This window comes from Chaetodon trifascialis, chromosome 17 (genome assembly GCF_039877785.1).
Source record: "Chaetodon trifascialis isolate fChaTrf1 chromosome 17, fChaTrf1.hap1, whole genome shotgun sequence".
NCBI lineage: Eukaryota > Metazoa > Chordata > Actinopteri > Chaetodontiformes > Chaetodontidae > Chaetodon > Chaetodon trifascialis.
This window is the reverse complement of record NC_092072.1, coordinates 6,662,228-6,677,079: the sequence shown is the minus strand read 5'-3', so window position 1 is coordinate 6,677,079 and position 14,852 is coordinate 6,662,228. Positions and strand designations below refer to the sequence as shown.

The 14,852-nt window shown below is 44.1% G+C and overlaps 1 protein-coding gene across 1 annotated transcript in view; it reads right to left on the bottom strand.

The window, feature by feature from the left end:
* The window catches only part of angpt1 (angiopoietin 1), a 54,792-nt gene extending 40,643 nt beyond the window's left edge, over positions 1 to 14,149 (bottom strand). Inside the window, exon 1 of the mRNA XM_070985433.1 lies at positions 13,307 to 14,149. Coding sequence (XP_070841534.1) covers positions 13,307 to 13,714 — 408 coding nt within the window. The 5' untranslated portion in view covers positions 13,715 to 14,149. The remainder of the gene's footprint in view (positions 1 to 13,306) is intronic.
* Between the last annotated feature and the right edge of the window lie 703 nt (positions 14,150 to 14,852).

Sequence of the window (14,852 nt, the reverse complement as noted above, 5' to 3'; positions counted from 1 at the left end):
ATTGCTTTTTGTCTGCCTAACTAAAGGACCCATTTGACCCCTCCAACACAATCCTGGCTCAAACACTGTACTAAGTCCGATATTTCTGTCATGTTTGACTCATACCTCAAACAGATCACAGCGTTTTCTTGCTTCTTTCCATGTTTAAATGCAAATAAACACACTTCGGTGCAGCATAGGCATGAATGTATATTTTCAAAAATCCTCCAGTTACAATCCTGCTCTCTAAAGTCACAATGGGCCCAAAAATTACTCCAATTAATTATGTGTATCTGCCCGTATGGGAGAGGAAGTACTTGCATTCACCCAAGACATGGGAATGCTAACGAAAGCCAAACAACCAAACAAACTGGGACCTGCTCATTCATCCATAGGTCTCAAACAGCGGGTGCCAGCTGAGGGGCAGCCTGGACTTATTGTGACGCAAGTCGTCCTGCATGGGAATCATTCCTGAGGGACACATCTGAGCAGGAATGTCCCTGATGATGGCTTTCTTGTGTCAGCGCTTGAGGCCATGTCAGTCTGCCCGTTTTACCGAAACACACAGCGTTACTACAAACCCATCATCCCACGGAGACATCCAAATATTTGAGATAGCATTCCAGAGTACCCTTTAAACATCGCAGCAGGGGAGTCCTGGGCCAAAAAGCTGTAGAAATAGATGCAAAAGGACATGTGTTGTTTTAAGCTCAGCCATGACAGAAACATTAGCACGCAGCGCTGTTGTATGTTAAAACTCCTCGCTGAGCTGAACCTTGGCGAAAAAACGACTCCGGCGTTCCAGTTTGTGAGCCAGTGCTACTCTCTATCAAGCTGGGTGTCTCTTCTAATCAAAATGAGCTGACATTTAATGACAGGGGCCGTTTCCTTTAACGTCACATTCGTGTTTATCATCCATCCTAACATCCCATTAAGCGAGGACTGCAGAGTTTAGAAACCAGGGCTGTTGTCGTCCAGGGTTACAATCAGCGCACGGCTTTACAGTTTTTCTCACTTTCTCCCCGTGTGCTGGCTCTCCCCCCTTTTTTCTTACGATCTCGGCTTTGCTCAGCTTCTATCACCAAAGACGGACTGACGCTATCTCCTCGGCTCAGGGTTATGTTACTCACGAGTCAGTTTCTACTCTCCCACTGTTGCTTTTGCTAGAGGCGAGCGCAGTCTGGGCTATATATCATATCAGTGGCTGCAGGAGGCACTTTTAAGTATGGTGATACATTAAGGCAGCATGGAGTGTGTGTGTTTGCATGTGGGCCCGAATTTCCCCTGAGTGATGCTGCACTGACACTCAATCTAAACAGAAGAGATGAGCAGGAAGACGGGGTGCAGTAGCCCGACTAACATCTACATGGAGCAGCTTCAGTCTGACCTAGCTCTTAAAGACGAGGAAAATAGATTCTGGTGTTAATGATATTGTGCAGCTCACAGCCACTTTTGTGTCACTGCCACGCTGCAACATTAGAAACATTTGCTGCTGCCTGACCTTCAGCTGATGATGGACAGAGGTGTTGATAACATGCATGTTTGTGTGTCTTCATTTATATATATATTTGTGCGCCTTGCGTCTAAGATTAGTTGAAACAAGCATGGCCACCTGCGATTTGCCAGAGGTTCATCTTTTGGATAATTTACAGCATGTTTCTGTTGGGCCAAGACGCTAAATGAGACAGAAGGGGAGAGAGGGAAGATTCTGAGAAGCGTGAATGACACACAGTGCGCTGTATGTATAATCCCTGGTCTTTCATGTGCCCAGGTTTCTGTTTATTTTGGCATTTCTTCGACTGAAGTGCGCAAGATGTGCAAGATGTGTGTATAAACACAGTCGAAAGCGGAGGATGGATCAAATTATAAAAACCAGTGCGACTAAACTAAGATCGTTATGTTCAGACGACAAAGCCAAAACATCCTTGCGCATCACACAGGAATTCCCACAAACCTTCACAACATCAACCATACTTAAGAACAAAGCCATATCTCCATCAACCACAGACAGTCTCGCAATCTCATCCCCATCTCATGAGCCTCAGGAGGTGGGATATGCTCGAAATACCGCAAGCCGTCTGGGATTATTATACGCTCATTGTCTTGTGCCCTGGCGGACCTCACTTTTGGTTGAATAAAGCCGTTTTTCTTATCTCTAATCTCACTTTAGGGCCAGATTAGTGGAACTTTTGATGGCATCACACACTCTGCATCAGCAGATGGAGTTCGCTGAATTGCCACGCAGTTGCAGATTCAAGATTTCCATTTTTCTGAGGAGCTTGAGGAAGTCTTGCTCACGTTGGCTTTTTGTCAACTGCAGTTTCCGAAGTCAAGAATGAACTTTGAAACTCTCAGAAAAGGAAATGTGAACATCAACACTGCAGTGACAACTTACTAAACAACACCTGTGGATCAAGATCACGTGATGATCGAAAGCTCCAGAGCGGCCACTTAAAGCACCATGTGGACAGATTGTTTTATTAAAAATTCAACAGTTCTTCACGTTCCACGGACCTCAGCTGCACACTGCTTCACATTCGGGAAATTACCTCTTTAAATAAAAATCTGTAGGCGCTGTAAACTGGCTGTTGAGGAAGTTACTGTTAATGATATGACCTGTGCTCTTCTAGACATCATGCATCACCAAGATGTATACGTCTACATTCATAATATGAGTTCTGTTTGACAGCCACTGAGAAAATCCGACAGGCTCCTTTTCTGTGCGAGCTTCACCTTATGACTGTATCTGGTCCAGAGACGAAACATCTCTGATGCCTAACTGATGCTTTACAGACCATCAGTTAGGCTGCGGGTCACTTCATCCAAACACAGACTTACATGTATGTCAAACAATGTCATAGACCAGCACATATGCAGAAAAGGACATTAGTGTGACACGGATTTGCCTGAGTGCACACACGTATTTAGAAATACACACACGCACACACACACACACACACACACACACACACACACAGGCCTCTGGAGGATTAGGCTCTCAATCTCAGAACCACTGCAGAACCACTGCAAACATGTCAATTTAAATAAACATCAAGAACCATTTGTAAGCATTTGTATTTTGGTTGTAAACCCAGACCAAAAAGCACATCCATCTACTGGAACAATGACAGATTTATGAGCGAGTTCCTGTTAGGTCACCGTACAGCAGCACATTTAGGACCAGCTTGTCGGCTACTGAGATACACTCGTACTTCGGGGAAGAGATAACTGTAAGAATACTTTAGTTAGAATATTTCTTAACATCACAGTTAAACTCAAATCACAAAGACCAGACCAGATCACAAAACTACTAAATTTAACAGCCACCTTTCCTGGTGAGTATTTACGCACCTTACATAAAACTGGAGAGTTTGAGTTGAGTGGTGCTTTCATGGCCTTCTGGAGGGCGCACACTCGTTTCCTTCTTTTTGTTAGTCTGGCTCAGGGTCACATAAATTACTCTCATAATGGTGAGATAACTTGAGTCTGGAAAAAAGCTTGTGTCCCCTCTGCTGAAAGCCATGAAGGCCACACACATCAGAATCAACATTTACTGCCCTGAGAGGTTTTACCTTGTAGCTAAATGTGACCCGGCGCGAGAAAACCAGCAACAAGTCGGCCTGGTGCAAGTTGTGTAAGCAAAGAAATTTTTATTTATTTATTTATTTTTTTTAAATTAGTTGAAATCATGAAGAAGCCACTAAATGTTTCAAATAACAGTATTGGGGGCCTTAAAACCGTAAACTTTGTATTTGAATTTGGGTTGTTGGCTGTACCATCTATCATACTTGCCAATGTACACTCCTTGGACAACAAACCATACTGGACTATACAACTGGACTATATACACCCTCTGAGATCGACCCAGCACACCGTGAGAGAGTGCTGTGTTTTCGTTTTTACAGACACATGGCTCAATAACTGTGTTTTTTAATGGTAAAACAAAAACCTTAAATGTTGCAGTGTTTCACAGAAACCTGAAGCTAAATCAAAGTGGATTAAATTTTTATAATGACAGTTATTCACGTGGCTGGTAGTTAGTGATGAGCTGGTACAGTCAATCAGCACTAGCAACAAAACTAAACACTAAAGCTGCTATTTTTATATTGATAATGGATCAAATGACGAGCACACTCCAGGCAGCTGTTTTCAGCAAAAACTGATAAACCCACTGTACCCATCCAGGACCAAACCACAGAGGGACAAAGTTAGCAACTGGCTGGTGTACATAATGGAGCATTTAGAAGCTAAAAGCCAAATATTTCCCTCAGGAGTTGTTGAAGACCAAAACAGAGCTAAAAGGAGAGTGACCAATGGGCTCTGATTCCACAGGAGGTCAGCCAGCCAATGAATGCTCGTGCTCAAGTAAAAAAAAAAAAAAAAAGTTGTAATGAAAACTGAAATTTATTTCGGGATGTATCACTGTTGCATGCTGAACATAGTTTTTTTTTTCTCTTGGAGTCGCCCAATACAGAAATTTTGCAAATCCTGCAAATAGGTGCTTTAAAGTTTGCACCAAACTCTGCCAAATAATGATGTTGGCGTCTAAAATTCAGTCTCACAGCGTGCCTAGATGAGCAGTGATGTGTTACAGCCTTGTGTTTCTTAGTCCAGTTTCCATACAATGAGGTGATTTGAAATAGAATAAGCAGATACTTCACCAGGATCAGCTTATTCCCTGTGCTGATGCTGAAATCAGTATCAGGCAATGAAAAGTGGGTTTGGTGCATCCTTAGTCTGAATCTTCATCAAAGCCCGCAGCACAAACGCTGCACAGCAGGTGTTTTCCATCAGCTAATCACCTGCTTTCACCACCGACTGCGGTGTCACCAAAAGTGCAACAAGCAGAGAAGACAAGGGGAAAAGAAATGTGCTGAAAGGTGAAAATCGTGAATGATTATATGAGGGCTTTTGACTTGCGCTGTACTGTGTTTTGTGGGTGTTATTTTCAAACAGTGGGGGAGACGTCTGGAGACTGTGTGCCAGCTCCAGCCCTGGTATTGTGTGGAATGTGAGAAGCCTGGCTCTGGTCCCAGACAAGGCAAACACAGCTCTGGACAGGGTTAGTGTGTTTTCAAAACAGATTTGACGGTGTATATGTGTGCGCATGTGTGTCTATATCTTTTCCGTCTTCGCACGAGTGAATATGTGCATGCGTGAGCAGGCTGAATGAGATGTCACACCCATCACAGCGCTTAACCGATAAACCGAGACCTGACACGCTCAATTGTCCAAACCACCCACAGAAAGCAGAGACGGGGTATAATCAGCCTGCCATTCTGCATAGTTCCAGGCTGTCTACCATCAAGATGTGTCTCATATTGTAAGTTAATAAATATCACGATATTCACCAACACCAAAGGGCAACAGAAAGGTTAAATAAATGAGTGAGATAATTCCTGGATGTGACACGGAGGCTTAAGATCAAGTGGCTCCAATCCCACCACCACAAGAGTAAAATAAAAACAATGGAGCCAACCATTAGTCATTTAAAGATCTGTTTGGCTCACTCTGGGAGGGAGCGAAGCTGTTTATCTTTCATCCTTTATCCTGCGCTCTATCTCCTTCTTTCCCTCTTTCCACCTTCACTTGCTTGCTGTCGTCAGTTTTCCACATCTCTAACTGATTCTGCAGCCCCTCTCGTCTCAGACTCAAACGTCTCTTTCACCCATCTGATTGTGATTCTTTTTGTTTTTTCGGCCTGAAACTATAGCAACACTCTATCCGAAGGGCTGAACTCCAGAAAAGGTGAAGCGGTTCTGTCCTCTGGAACCTCTGGAAGGCTCCCCAGCGTTGACAGACAAAGACATCCTCTCAAAAAAGCAACATCTGTCGGGAAGAGTCAAAGAGACGCTGCGGGGAGAGGCGGCCTCAGAGGCAGCATGTGGGGAGGCTCCAGGAATTCTTCTCCTCACTTCACAGATTCTACACAACGAACTTTGAGATTAATAATTGTCAGACAAAAAGGGGGTCAAACAACTTCAAAACTGGATGAACATAAGCTGAGGCACGTAGCGGGAGCGTTGCAGCTTGCGGTGCATTCTGATTTTCCCTTCTGCTGCTGCCTGCCAGAATCAGCAATACAGCAATATAAGACATGCATGTTTTCTCAGTTGCAAACCTGACGAACACGTTACTGTAAATCCACACCATGTGAATCGCGAGCCGGCTCAAATTCTCCGACGCCCTTTTGCTTTTCAATGCCGTTTCAGTTCCCTTGACCTTCGTCAGACCTTGATTTACAGCGCGCAACCTAAATGAACCTGAAGCCTGGAGGAAAATAAATAGCGGCAGATACGGGTGAGTAATATTATCATCTGCTCTGTTTATCAAGAGTCATTATAAAACAAAAATACAACAAAGATAACAGCCGGTTCTGCGGCTGAAATAAGTTCAAACGCAGTTGTGATTTGCTGCAGGCTGTGATAACACCACATTACTTCCCCGCTCACTGCGCACTCAGACTGACTATAATGTCTAATGTTTCGCTCTATCTGAGCTATTACTATCTCATATTTGGCTCATAATCACTCAACCTTAGCAGTGGCAGAGATACAGCCATGAACCTTGTGCTTTTGGCAACTCTTCTGACCATAACTTACACTCTCAGTACTAATGGCTTCCACTTGCCTGCCCAAAATAATATTATTTATACTCATTCTTTTGAAAAAAGACCTGAGTAATGCACTGCAGAGCACTCACATTCATGATGCGTTAAAGCTGATAATCGATATTTTTATATGAACAATGGATCAAATGACCACAAGCGCATGAAAGGGTTCGATTGTATTGACGAACCCACAGAGCTAAAGAGCTAAAGATATTTCCCTCTGGAGTTGTGGAGACTCATCCCAGTTGGCAGAATAAAATGCTGGTTTCTGCAAACCACAAATACGTTAAATTTATATGTTTGACATCATCGTATCAAGGTTTCTACACTAGGTTTCAAAGTGACATAGTTCAGGGTGTCTCATCTGGAGGAGGTGGTGGCAGGCAACGTGTCTGCCAAGCAGCACAGTGCTGTCCGAGCCGTGTTTCTTGCCACAAAAAGGTATATTTTCAACAAGATGTCGAGACATTTTCCTGCCATGTTTGTGGTGACAAACCCAGGGATTTAAGGCCGAAATGTGATCTTTTCCAAACCCTAACCAGGTGGCCTAGTGCCTAAACCTTACCTTACCTTGGCACAACATAAGTAACGATAAAGATGGAACGTAAAGAAACGTCAGGTTTCAAAATATCTGTGGTACATCCCTTTATTCTGGTGATAAGGTTGGGAAGCCACAGTCAAGCTAAAGAGAGAGAGAGAATACTGGACTCACATTCGACAAGGAGCCGGAGACAATTTTATGTTCATAGCTTGTTTGGCTGCCTCCAAGAGGCCTAAAAAAAAAACAATCGATGCAGATTTCAACAGATTAGTTCGTCAGTGGCACGATCCAGAGCACTCAAACAAAAATTTAGCCCCATTAAGGAAAGTGAATATACTCGAGGGCAAACGGAAACACAAATCAGAGGAAGCTCTCCACAGGTGCACCGCTGGGTGCCAAGCTACACGCTAGCTACAGTGTTTTCAGAACCAGTGCCATAAATCACATTGATCCAAATGAATACTGTTGTAATTAAAACAAAATAAATCCCCTGCAAAGTGCCCACCAGAGGGTGATTCCCTCAAAAGAGCGATGGAAAAGGAACCACAGGTAAACTAGACAGATTCAAGACATGTAGTTGAATTATCAAGAAATTTACTTCTTCATTTATGGAGATTTACAGAGAAGTAGGTGCACAATACACATCTGCCCAATATCAAATCTTCCAGCACGTTTGGGACGACGGGCTGCAGCGAAATAAGACTTCTGGGAAAAAAAAGGGGGGGGGTCTCAAAACAAAGTGGCTCGCCATATTGACCGTGACAAAACTGCTAAATGCTGCTTTTCCTGAAAATCTGTAACATTAACAATGTTGGGCTCCATTTTCTCAGGCATGTGGAAATACTACGGCGTGGTCGTAATGTTTTCCCCTATTCCCATGACATGCTCGGCAGAAAGCTCTGTTTCCTTTTCACTTTCAGTCTTAGTGCCACCAAGGCAACTCCTCTGCATGCTGTTGTGGTGTCCTTCGGCAATTTCCACGGTTTCCTTTTTATAAGTTTCGGGGTCAGGAAGGAAGAGCTTCTTATTCCCCTGAGCGTTTCTGCATCATCCGATTGTTAGTTTTGGCCCACATTATCAGTGAAAATAAACTCTCATAGAGGCAGGCAACCCTAAAATAGATAGGTTTCTCCTTGGATCCCCAGTCATGCTGTGTGGCCCTCTGATAGCATTAAGTAGAGAAACATATTCACCCTTTCTCAAATGAACTCCCAGTATGTAAAGGAAACAAGCTGCTGCCCACAGGTCGGTATATCCTTTTAAACCAGTGTTTATGCAGCGTCGAGAGGCAGAATGATGGGAATTTCACAGGGATAAGACACCGCCGATAGTTTCCCTCCCTTTGTTCAACAGCTTGGTTTGGCACAGGCCCGTCCTTCTCATGAAACACTGCTCGCAACCACTTTCTACTGTCTCCACCAGGAGGGAAATGTGAAGATCTATTACTTGCACTCCCAAGAGCAGAAACAAAATTTGGCTTGCTAAACTTCTATCTGCGCCAAATGTTCATTGTCCTTGAAATATTCCCAGAATGCGCTGCGAGATACGTGCTTACTTTTGACTCCGTGCAACCTTTTCTTTAGCCGTTCTCGATTGATCCTCGTTGCCCTTCTGCAGTTAGAGTAACTGGCACTGAGAACAATGACGTATTACACCAACCTGCCCACTTGCTGCCTGTGAGGAGAGCTTTGTGTCAAAACTCAACAGTATCTTTGGTAATTTTTCAACAACTGTCAAGTACCAAAAGCTGGTATCGAATTCCTAATTGGTTGCATTTATTTTCCTGAAAGTTTCTGACAATTTTGCCACTTTTAAACTGTAATTTATCAACAGAAAGATGCAGTACCAGCACCTGCATTTGGTTAAAGATATAAGATTTCAGAATTTTGGCTTCCTTTGTCAAATGAAAAAAGATTTTGGAGGAAAACATTTATATTTCTTAAAGTAACATACTGAAAAGACTGAGTTATCGAACTCGATACTGATACCAAATCTAACACATGGAATCAGCACTAGTTCTGAAAAGTTTCAGAATCCATTTGAGGATATTATTCAGTGCTTTTATTGGATAATTCAACATTTTGTGAAATACGCTCATTGGCTTTCATGAGAGGTAGATGAGAAGATTGATAGCACTCATGCCTGTGCGCTAAATATTAAGCTACAGCCAGGAGACAGTTAGCTTAGCTTAGCATAAAGTCTTAAGAGAAGGGGGAACAGCTAACACGGCTCCAACCACCAGCTCCTCCAAAGCTCTCATAAGAACTCCTTATATCTCGTTTATTTAATCAGTACAACTCTGTGCAGTCTTTATTGGTTACCTTACAACCTCACAATGATGATAAGGAAGCCATTGCTCATGCTAAGCTAACTGTCTCCTGGCTCCAGCTTCATATTTAACAGACAGATTCAAGAGTGGTATCGATCTTCTCATCTAAGTCTTGCGAATAAACACATTTACCAAAATTTCAAATTCTTCCTTGAAATTGGGATCTCACTCCGGGTTACATAATTGACCTTGTGGCTCTTTTGGTGCACGGCTGCTCATATCGTTGTTTGAGATGCAACTGTTCTGGTTGTTCAGAGTTTAGCACTCCTAGACTTTGGAGCAACCTGCCTAAAGGCACCTTTAAAGTGGGCACTGATAGCATGTTCATTGCCCATCACACTGTGTGAGATGGGTCTAATAGAGCTGTGTTTACAATCTGTACGTTATTCACTTTGAGATGTGTCAGATGATTAAATATGGGCTGCAGCTGTCACATTGTGGATTGTTGTTCTGACTGAATTTCTGATTGTTTGAATTGTGACGCTTATTTCTGATCAGTTTCCGTGCCTTGTTTTCCTGTTTTAAGCCTTAATTTTGCAACCATGCAAAATTAAGGCCACCATGCAGGTTCTATTTAGAAAGGCGCTGCACAACTAAAGGTCAGTTGTTAAGATTGTTTTATGTGTGAAATAGCTTGTTTCCTGCTGCATTTCCTCCCTGAGATTGGAAGTCCGACGCTTCTGGCCTTGCAGGCAGGCCAGGGAAGTAATCCTTGGACAAACACAAGCCACCTTTGACTGGTCAGGAATGTTATCAGGGTCCATATACTCTACCCTAAGGAAGGAAAGATCGCAGACTTAAAATGCTTCCCCAACAGCTGTTTGCTGCATCACTCTCTCTGTCTACCCCCCACACTGGACGGAGCGCCCAGGCACGGGGGCGCTATCTGGAATGGTCTCCTCTGTCCGCCTCTTTCATCAGGGCGAGCTCTCGCTTAGACAAGCAGTACAAACGCTGGCGTGATTAAGATAGATAGACTGGCCTGTACACTTAATCTTCTGTCCAATGAAAAATGTTAACTGCATCCCGATGTCCCCCCTCACCCCCCCTGCCGGCCCATGCAGTGTAATTAAGCTGAATTACCACTGTGGGTTTAAGTGTCCCCTCTAAAATGCCTCCTCCTATTCCTTTCTTGTGCTAATCTTTAGCTTGTTACTTACGCTTTTAGCTTGTTACTTACGAGTCTTTATATAGTCTTCATTTTTCAGTGACATGCATTCATGGAATTAAAAATCCTGCTCATCACACATTTTAAAACGTAATCCAACAACGATCACGTGACGTAACCTTGTCGATCCTACTTGAAAAACGTCTGTGGTCCTGCAAACTCCAGCGTGTCACCGAAGAGGCGCGATAGTATCAGTGGTGATGGCAGACAATTTCACAGCCTCCCCTTTTTACATCTGAGGAGAAAGTTACTCTAGTGGTCTCATTAGTCAACCCTTCAGTCTACCGACGCTGCCGTCGTGTTTTCATAGTATCACTTGTACTATCACAGACGGATGAGGTCCACTGAGCAAAGATAAAGCCGGTGTTATTTCACCCCTGGCCTTTCTTGACACATGGATCGCTTTTGGGAGCCGTACAGAAACACAGACAGGTTTCCAGACTCGAGTCTGACTCGAATAATGAACCGGCGTAGAAACTCATCAATTATAGTCGAGGTATGCTTCTTTAATTAGCCGAATGCATACTGGTGTTCGGCTAAAGTGAAAAACAGCGCAGAGCTTTTGCAGCATATTTTCTGTGAATCCTGCTCATTTTTCCCGTTCCCACCGTATAAAGGTGAATGCACACCCAGCTATGTGAGATTACACCATGTCTTCAACCTTGACATACACCATATACAGTAAATTCCTCTAAACTGAGATAAAGTCAGGGATATACACTCCAATGATACGGTGATATTTCACAGATTCTAACATGTCAGCTCAAAATCCCTTTAATACAATATTTCATTCGGATTTCTCTGCATCGACTCTAGAGTCTGAATTTGCGGGAGGGTGGAGCAGCCTGTAACACTGCGCCTCCCTAATTACAAACTCAATCAACATCTCGCTGTAACACACTGTGACCAACGCCTGGTGAATTGATGAGGAATGACTATTTCCTCCGACCTGAGGAGTGAAAAGTTTTCTTGGTGAGAGAAAATGAAAAGCAGGCACACAGCGGAGAAGCCCAGGCGGCTTGGGGAGGACAAGCTGACTGCTAATGAATAGACTCGAGGCATCTTGATGAAATTCAGGTTGATTCATTGTGCAGTAATCCATCAAATCCACCAGGTGTTATCTGTGCGAGCATTCGCTGTTTTGCAGACAAAAAAACCAAACCGCTACTTTTAAGAACTTAATCACAGATTCGACCTGCTAATCTGATCTGAGAACGACAATATTGTGGAAAGTGGAAAAGTGCAGGAAAGCCAAATTTGGAAGTTTGTTTATTTGATTCGTGTATTCATTTCAGAGAGATAGTCTCGCTCTCGCTGGAGACACGAAGTCTCAAAGCTTAGAAAAGCAGAGTGCCTGCCAAGCTTTATCACTGTATCAGTGATGGCCTCACAATTTGCAGCTCATTAGCATTACAGCAGAACCATATTTGAACATAGTAAACACTGCGGTAGCTCTATAAATAAATTGTAATTTGGTTGTTCAGTGGTATTTAAACGTGAGTTTTTTGTGTTTGTTTTATTCTACAGAAAAATCAAGTTACAGTTTTTTTCTTTCAAGCTGCACTCGCACGTCCTTGAGTTGAATAAATAAAGGGAGCATTTTCTTTCTCTGTCTTTTCCTCCTCTGAGTGTCTCTGGGGGCTCTCTCTGACTTCCTGCCATTAAAGAGACAGCCCACTGGAGAACAGGGGGTGACTGACACATAACTACCTCTGCTCTATGACTGACGCTCCGCGCAGCTCAACGGGACATCTGTGGAATTTACTCAAAGGTGGTAGTTTACGCAGGAAAAAACAGAGGGAAAGTGGGAAAAAATAGACGCGTCTACTGGAAGGATACGGAGCGGCGGACGGAGGCTATGAGATGTCTATGGAGGCTATAAAATCACACAGCTGTGACATCCAGAACATGTAGTACATGTCAGATAATGTGCACGGTTATATAAGAGCAGCACAGAGGAAATATATATTGCTTCACATATTCTGGCTTCTAGATGATTCAATATGCATTTTGTTGATAGAAGCTTTGTTTGTCGGAAAAAGGTACAGCCATCTTGCCAAATTGACCGCACTGTATATGTGAGTTTATCCGTTAATTTTCGAGGTTTGAGACCAAGGATGCTGAGCTTTTGTCAGCTTAAAGAGGAGCTGCTGCTGTAATCCTTCCAGTAAACCCTGGTCTTTGTGCATGTTTCATCACATTGTCACTAACATTTTTGCGTCTCTGTGACATTTCATTTCGAAACCGGCCCCACAGCATCGCACAGAAAAACAATTCTCGACCCCTAAAGCGCGTAAACTCTCCAACTGACAAACACTTTGACAAACAATGTGTCAGCCGCGTGAAAACAGCAAACACAGCCCGCTTTTAGTCTGAGGGCCTCATCCAGAAACCATAACAAGTTATCTTGGGAAGCCGCAGACAGACACTGTGCGGAGACCACACACCCAACAGGAACACAAATAGCTCAACAAATATTCTGCAGAGCGACCACTTCAAACGACACGCATCAAGACGCGGTTGTTATCAATGTGATTCAATGTGCAACCTCCTGGACCTGATTAAAGCAGGATCTACCTGGACCAGGATCTACCTGTGTGATGATCTCACACAGCAAATCAGGAGCTGACGCTCCTGTTTTGTTGGCGCTCTGCTGAAGCTGCACGCCACCCTCCTTACCTTCTGTAGCCACTGGGTGTAATTCTCCATAATGTGTTCGAGCTGCTGGATCTTCTGGCTGGGAAAGTCTGGCTCAGGTGGCGGCGCGTCTCTCTGGAGGGAGTTGACGTTGTGCTGGGGGCTGCCGGCCTTCGCCTCCCGGCAGGAGCCTCCTCTGGCTCCTTCTCCCTCAGGTAGGATGAACGTGTAGGTGCACTGGCCATGCTGGATCTTATGAAAGCGTCTGCTGCTGTAATTATTACCGCTACTTCCACCACTACTGTTGCTACTGCTGCTACTACTGCTGCTGCTGCTGCCACCTGCGCTGCTGCTCTCCGTCCCCCTCCTCTGCTCCCCTCCTCCGCAACTCACAATCACCAGAAGTGCTGCCAGGGAGAGCAAGCGGCGGCCAAAGTTGCACCACAGCATCTTATCAGTGGGGTAAAAGTCGCAGATGGGTTAAGTTCTTGTGTCTGGAGCTGCTCCTTGTTCGTCTTGGCTGGATGCTTCCCTTAAAGCTGGATCAGACAACGGTGAGGAACACCGTTAGCCTGGAACATGCACCATCCATCCTTACATTGGACCTCCAGCACTGAAAGCCACTGACTTACACATGCTGCGTTTCCAAAGCTCCCTTTAAGTTTTTGTCCTGACAGGAAAAGTTGCACACCTCTCCTGCAGAGTGACAGCTTGATTATAAATCTCGATGCCCCTCCTGTAAATCACAGCCAAATGCAGAGTGCGCGCTTGCATTTATCAATCTGTGCATTTAAAATAGATGCCGGGCACAGTGTCGTCAGACCTCCCCTGGTCTCTCTGCCTTCCCTTCCTCCTCTGTTCTCTGGCTTAACGACTGGTGAGAGTGAGAGAGACGCTCACTCTGAAGAACTGTTCCAAGCTTCCAGCACACTCTGCGCCTGCCCCTTGCAGAGCCTGCAGAGGAATGTATGTGTGCATGGACGTGTGTGTGTGTGTGTGTGTGTGTGTGTGTGTGTGTGTGTGTGTGTGTGTGTGTGAGAGAGAGAGCGAGCCTGGCAGAAAAGGGACCCCAGCACAGAGGATGTGCTTAGACTATGAGGATCGGTTTACAGGCGCTCTGACTACAGGCTCATGTGGTTGACCTGCCTTTCTGCCTGTGTGTTGACACAAAAACTTTTTTCTTTTATCTGCTCTGAGATACTGCTCGACTCGCTTTGATACTGTATAACAACAGTCGCTTATATTACAAGTAGGCACGAGGGAGGTATATTCCCAGGTGTTTTTAATAGTCTAATTAAATCTTCTTGTTTTCATGGAGGGCTCATATCCTCCAAGCACCTTAAAGTTTTGATCCATAATATTGTCATCATATCATCCCCAATTTTGGCCGTTATGCATGGCTGGCATTTCTGTCACAGTCATTCAATGTATTTACATCCATTAGTCGCCTCTCTTTACAGTTGTTTTGCATTGTTGGAGCCTTTCCCACGCTGGGTTCAAATCTTATTTGATTCACATGGAACGAGGAAAGCATGCACTGAACGAAATGCAGAAGACAAGAATCAACACGCGCACAATGCACGTAATT